Below are 7081 nucleotides of genomic sequence, written 5' to 3'. Positions count from 1 at the left end.
GCTCTTACATTTAGGCCTTTGATCCATTAAAGTTAATTTTTCGTGAGTTTCACCACTGAATTATCTTGATATTCTTGTCAAAAATTAATCAGTGTGTGAGGGCTTATTATTTCCAGAATCTCAATTCTATTTCATTTGTCTAAATCCTTATCTCCTACCCTTCTGCCAGCAGGGCCATTGTATTTTAAAGAAGTCATTCAAGGATCATTCTTTAACTTAAAGCAAGGTCAGAATTACTTCTTCCTCCTTCACTGGTTTAAATCTTTCCCAAGAATCTCATCAGTAGCCATCAAGATCGTGTCCAATGGGATCTTTTTTTTTTTTTTTTTTTTTAAATCGAGGTTATGAGATAGGCAGGGTGGCCGGTTAATCAAAAGTTAGCTGTATGGTAAAAAGCGCTGGTATTCAGTCTAATGTCCTTGGGGAAGTTTACGAGCAAGGCCAGGAAGAGACAATAGAAACATCTTGGCTCAGCTTTCGAAAACGTGCTAGGTGTCAGAGGGGCAGGAGGGTGGCTGTTAGTTTGTTTCCAAACACTAAGACCCGGAACTTTTCCACTGGAGGGCAGGCTCCGGGCGGAGGCGAAAGGTCTAGTCCTCAAAGGAGCTGAGAAGACTGTTGTTCATTCACGCGAGCGACCACCAATAAAGCAGCTCTTGGGCTCTCTTGCCCCGGGGCAGCTCCCCCACCCGTTTTCCCGCCTCTCCTTTCCTCTTTTCCCTATTCCTCCTCCCAACGCGAGCGGAAGTGACGCAGGGCGTGGCGGAAGTCCCTCCAGCCGCGGTGTTGTGCTGTGGGGAAGAGAGACGGATTTGTAAACCCCGGAGCGAGGTTCTGCCTACCCGAGGCCGCTGCAGTGCGGAGACCCTGGGTGAAGTCACCGTCACCATGTCTGACCAGGTACTGGGTTGGGAGCGGTCCTTTGGCCGTGGCCGAGGCCTTACTCGGCTTGTCCGCCTGCCTCTCGGCTGGGGCCGGGGATGGAGACGCGGGGGAGGGGAGCGCGGAATGGGGGAGGGGGCGGCCGGTGGGGACTCGGCCGGAGAGGGAGGGGAGTGGACTAGTGTCGGAGACGCCGGGGCCTGCGGCGGGCCTCCAGGAGCCGCCTTGCTCCTCTCCGGGCCTGTTCATCACCCCCTGTGCCCCAGCGTCTCTGATTGCGGCCTCGCTTGAGTCGTTCCCCCTTCTTTTTCCGGGGTCGACCAGGTGCAGAGCCCAGCTTCCACCTCCCTGAGAGGGTCCCTGGGGAACACGTCCGTCTCTCTGTCCTGGGGACTGACTGCAGAAGCAGGGCGCTAGGCCCCAGTTATGTAACGGGAGAGGATCCCAGCCCGGAGACTCTCTGGCCCTGAAAAACGGGTGGACTCCACTTTTTGGTTTTCGGTGTTTAGATAGTCCAGGAGTGGGGACATGGGGGCGGGAGACGTCTGGTGTTGCTGGGAACCTAAAACGCTCTGCTTTCTGTTCGGATCGCAGCTAGGGCAGGGCCGCCGCTGCTCCGCTGAGTCTTTCCGTGTGGTGGTGCAGAGCTGTCGCCTCTTTTCTTGTACTTTAACATTTCTTACTCGGGATTGGTTCAGCAACTCTCCAGTTGTAAGAGAGCACTCAGAATAACCGAGAAACAAAGTAGAGCAAAACTGCTAGAGCAACAGAAAACATTTCATCTGAGCATTAACCTCAAGCTGACTGATGCTTTTGAGGGAAAGGATGGGAAAACTTCGTGTATGTAGAGCAGTTGCATTATATTCACAGAAAGCTGTCTATAATGGCAGTCTTCCATCTCAGTGTTAATATCAAGAATTTACTTGGGATTTGCACTCGATCAGGAGTATTCACTTTTGCTTGGTAAGTTTTTCTTCCTCATCCTTCTTCAGTTAACCACGTTTAAGCTAGTTTTTAATTCATAAGGTTTTTGTCTGGGCTTTGTTTTGTTTGCTCAGATGACTTTCACTTTTAAGTCTTTTTGGATCTTTTGCTTGTTTCGTGATAGTTATCTAGAAAATTTGTTTTTCATTCAACTTCTTAATGTACTTGAACTTTTGAATTGAACACAGTTATTCCCCTGGCTTTCAACCCGGTTCAGTTTTGTACCACTGGCTGAGAGCAAGTGAGGCTTTTGTGGATTTGTACTATTGGGTAAATGTACATTGATATTTTTAAAGCTTAATCATAATCTAGATTAGTTTTGGATGGATCTTCTTAACTAACAGTCTAGATTAATTCCCAAATTGGTTTGGGAATTATAAATGGCATTATAAGTATCTCCCTGGATAGTTGTTTACTTGGTTACCAAGGAGGAAAGAACAGGTAAATGCCTAGTTTCATCAGCCTTTTATTTTGATGTTAAGAAGCATGTTGAAATTTACCATAGTCTGATGAAAGAGCAATGTACAGAATTAAAATTAAATTGTAGAATTTATTGCTTCAGTTTGAATTCCAGTCATTAAGAGAGGCACGAAGGAAGAAATAACGGACTTGGTACACTAACAGGTGGACAGATGTTCTTTTTTAGAAGGTCCTTGAGGTCAAAACTATTTTCATGGTAATACTAGTAATTATTTGTCTTTTTCATTGTCATCCTTTCATGAATGTTCACTGGTGCTTTTTAAACACTAACATGACCTGTGATAGCACAACAGATTGAAATGTAGAAGCGGATGTGAAAATCCGGCTGCTTTCTATTATAAGCCAGACATAAAAGATTTGCAAAAAATGCAAAGTAGTGTTGTTCTCACTAGTTTAGTTTTGAAAAATATATATATATTTTTAAAAGATTTTGTTTATTTATTTGACAGACAGAGACCACAAGTAGGCAGAGAGGCAGGCAGAAGAAGAGGAGGGAAGCAGGCTCCTCGCTGAGCAGAGAGCCCGATGTGGGGCTTGATCCCAGGACCCTGGGATCATGACCTGAGCCGAAGGCAGAGGCTTTAACCCACTGAGCCACCCAGGCGCCCCTTGAAAAATATTTTCAATAAAAATCCTATCTGCTGATATATAGTGGGTTTATTGTTATCTTTGAATGAATTAATGAATACTTAAAAACATTTCTCAGTTTCGATGTCTGATACTGTAAACCTCAATAAATATCACCAACCTAACAAACGCTTTATGGGGTTCTAAATAATTTCTAAAAGTATACAAGAGTCATGAGACCAAAAAGTTTGAGAACTGTTGCTCCAGTCTGTTTGACCAGCATCATTATTAATCAAGACCCAGTACAATATCAGTGCTGGGTGCTGAGGATTTAAAGTGAGATGAAGCTAAACTCTTACCCTTAAGAGGCTTACGAGCAGGAGTAAGAATCTCAAGTTATTACTGTGCAATATCAGCAGCATGAGACTGAACCACTGTCCCCAAAAGGTAATACTAACTTAAACCAAGATCTTTTTAGAAGAATACATTTTCTGAGGCACCTCTCAGAAGTTTGTTGCCTGGGCTAAGCTGTTGCAGTTGAGTAACAATTAGATAAAAAAAAAGGTGGACATTAAAATCAAACAAGACTTGAATTGCTGGATCCTCCATTGATGAGTGAAAAATTATTTTGTAAATTTGAGTGAAATACTTATAATTCTAACAATATCAGCATTATATAGTGGATTTGTGAACCATTACTGAATAATCCTCTAAAACATGTTCTAAACCCAAATTTCGTGGACCCTAAGGGCCAAAAATGCATTGAAATTGTATGGTGTTTTGTATTTGTACACACGTTTTTAAAAATTTTTTAATTATTTAATTAATTATTTATTAATTTTTGCGAGAAAGGGCCCATAGCTTTCATCAGCTTCCATTATCCCTCAGAAAGGATAAAGAGTAACCTTTAACCAATAATAGATCTCATTGGGTGCTCTCCTTTAGCCTGGTTTCACCTTGCAGCAAAATCTAAGCACTTAATGTAGAACCAGAAGCTCACTATCAAAATAGGTATGGGTAACTTGTACAAATATTTTCCCTTCCTCCCTTGTATTCAGGTTTATAGTGTTCCCTTCCTTCTCACCCATGCCCAAGTCTTCAAAGGCAGCATGAACTTCAGGTCTTTAATTCAGGTCTGTTGATTTGTAATAATTGGATGACTGATTTACTTGAAATGCTAACCGTCTGTTATGAGCAGGTTCACTCTCTCCACTCCCACCTCAGAGAGAGTCTGAATGATTCTCTTTTATTTTCCTTTTAGTCAGGGATTTGGAAGCATTGTGTAATTCTGGTTATCGTTGGTACCTTACAACCTGCGTCAGAACTTAGTGACTTAAATCAGCAGTTTCATATTTTGCTCATGTATCTGCAATTTGGGCAGGGCTCTATGGGCTGGACTTGGTGTGTCACGGGGCCTTAGCTGGGATTAATGGTTGGGGGCTGGAATGGATGGGCTCTTCATAAAGTCACAAGGCCTCTCTGAGGGGTTTCATCATGTGTTTTGTGCAACATAGAAACTCTAGGATATTGATCTGTGGTGGCTCAGGGCTCACAAGAGTGTGACTGTTCCCAGAGAACTGTATGTGGAAACCTCAAGCTTCTTAGGACCTAGCGTTGGAGGTGACCTCTGCATTCTCTTGGTCAGGCAGATCACTAAGGCCAGCCCATATTCAAGGGAAAGACATGTATTTATTTATTTTGGGGATATAATAGGCATATAACATGTTAGCTTCCAGTGTAGGGCATAATGATTTGATATTTGTGTATATATTGTGAGTTGATCACTCTAATATGTCTACTTAACAATCATCACCACTCAGTTACAGTTTTTTTTTTCTTGTAATAAGAACTTAAGATCTAATCTCATAGCAATTTTCAAATATGCAATACAGTATTATTAACTATAGTCAACAAGGAAAAGGCATTTAGATTTCATTTCTCAATGGGAACAGTAATAAAGAATTTACAGTTATCTTTAATCAGCCACATTAATGGTATTTCTTCTGTCAGGATAGCATTATTCCCTTCAGTATTCGTTGTCTCTTCCTTATTGTCAATGTTTATTGATCTTACTGTTAGCTTGAGATAGCATGAGAATATGATGAATTGGGTATATGTTAAAATTCATAATTGTGTATACTACTATTTATATCACGTAATAAGATTGGTAAACTGCAGCTATGACTTGAGCATGTAGTTACTGATACATACAGTAAGATTTCATGCCCTAGGAGAGGATCGATACGATGTAGTCTCTCTTCTTTGTGGTAGACAGGAGTTGCTGCTAGTGGATGTTGCACCCATACAGGTTATAGTAAGACATTGCAAATAAAATGTCACCAAAACAATACTTAATTGTTTTTGAAAACTGGTTAGAGTAGTGATGAAGGTTAGTTGAATAGTTCAAATTCAGAACTATAAAGCAGTTGTCAAATATGTCTTTATTTGTTAGCCCCCTTAGCAGAAATGTTAGCATTAGCAGTAATCTTCACCTGGGATAAATCTCATTGGTTATGATATTGCCAGGAAAGCTGAAAATGTCTCTATTATAGCTTTTATATATAGTGTTACAATTATTTACTTAAGTCTTTCTCCATTAGACTGCTTTTGAGGGTCAGAAATCAGGCTTTATTCATTCTTTTTTCCTGAAGTGCCCGGCACAGTGACTGGATACTTAGTTTTTGAAGGAATAAGTGGTCAAATTCATTCACTTAACAGGTATTTATAGAATGTCAGAATGCACTAGGCACCATTCTAGGCCCTAGAATTGGAAGACTGCTTCAAAAACTTGAAGCAGCTGGGGGCGCCTGGGTGGCTCAGTGAGTTAAGCCTCTGCCTTCGGCTTGGGTCATGATCCCGGGGTCCTGGGATCGAGCCCTGCATCGGGCTCTCTGCTCAGCAGGGAGCCTGCTTCCTTTCCTCTCTCTCTACCTGACTCTGCCTACTTGTGATCTCTCTCTGTCAAATAAATAAATAAAAATCTTTATTTAAAAAAGAAAACAAAAAACTTGAAGCAGCTGGTATCTTCCTCCTCCTCTTTTGGCCTCCATGATGTTTCTTCCTTATTGAGGAAGGATTGGTTGTCATGGAGTAGTTTTCATGATGTTTTTACATTCCTTTTTTTTTTTCTTTTTAAAAGATTTTACTTATTTTGAGAGAGAGCGCGCATGCGCACGTGAGAGAGAGAGCACAAACAGCAGGGAAAGGGAGGAGCAGGCTCCGCACTGATTTGAGATCCCGATGTGAGGCATGGGGCTCAGTCCCAGGACCCTGGGATCCTGACCTGAGCCCAAGGCAGACATTTAAGCAGCTTAGCCACACAGGTGCCCCCTTTACATTTCTTGATCTTTAGTTCTATTAGCAGTAGATATGGTAACTTTATCTCTAAGATCAAGTAATTTGCTTTTTTCAGGACTTTGGGTTTGTTATGGATAATTTTCTCTAAGGTAGGTTTAGTATCCCATTTTAGAATTTTCTGTAAAGTGATTTTTGGGAGGTCATTTTCTGATACTCTGCTTCCTTAAAGAAGTCATGTGGGTATGTCACACATCCTGTTATTGAGCACTTTAACAGTTAAATTTAAAAAGAAAATTAATTTAAATAATCTGTACCCAATGTGGGGCTTGAACTCGTGACCTTGGGATCAAGAGTTGCATGCTCTTCTGACTCAGCCAGCCAGGTAGCCCCTTACTAGTTTAAATTGTGGATATTCCTACAACATAACTTCAGTTTATTTTAGGATACATTGTATTTGTTACACTTTTTTATTTTGACCATTATTTTTGTATTCCATTGCCTTTACTGAGCTAATGGGACTCTGAAGGAAAAGTGGAGTTCTGTTTGCTGGACTCTTGTTCTCAATATTTACGCCCAGTTATTTTTCACAGTTTTACCAAAGATACACACACACACATTTACAGTTTGCTGGATTTTCACAAACTGAACGTATCCATGCAGCTAGTACTCAGATTAAGAACCACTGGTTTAACTACTAGATTAGTTTACCTGTTTTTATACATTACCATGTTACATAAATGAGAGACATATGGTGTGTACTTCTGTGTATGATTTCTTTTGCTCAGCATTGTTTGGAGATTTGTCCATATTGTGCATAGTTGTATGTTATTAAATTGCATTGTTAAATTGCATTCCATTGTATGACTTTACC

General features: G+C 41.1%; 1 protein-coding gene across 1 annotated transcript in view; it reads left to right on the top strand.

Annotated features, from left to right (window-relative positions):
- Positions 1 to 742: 742 nt before the first annotated feature.
- Positions 743 to 7081, top strand: part of SUMO1 (small ubiquitin like modifier 1) — a 26882-nt gene continuing 20543 nt past the window's right edge. Inside the window, exon 1 of the mRNA XM_047720770.1 lies at positions 743 to 900. Coding sequence (XP_047576726.1) covers positions 889 to 900 — 12 coding nt within the window. The 5' untranslated portion in view covers positions 743 to 888. The remainder of the gene's footprint in view (positions 901 to 7081) is intronic.

Source organism: Lutra lutra, chromosome 3 (assembly GCF_902655055.1).
Source record: "Lutra lutra chromosome 3, mLutLut1.2, whole genome shotgun sequence".
NCBI lineage: Eukaryota > Metazoa > Chordata > Mammalia > Carnivora > Mustelidae > Lutra > Lutra lutra.
Note: the sequence above shows the minus strand (reverse complement) of the source record. Positions and strands in the feature narration are given on the sequence as shown.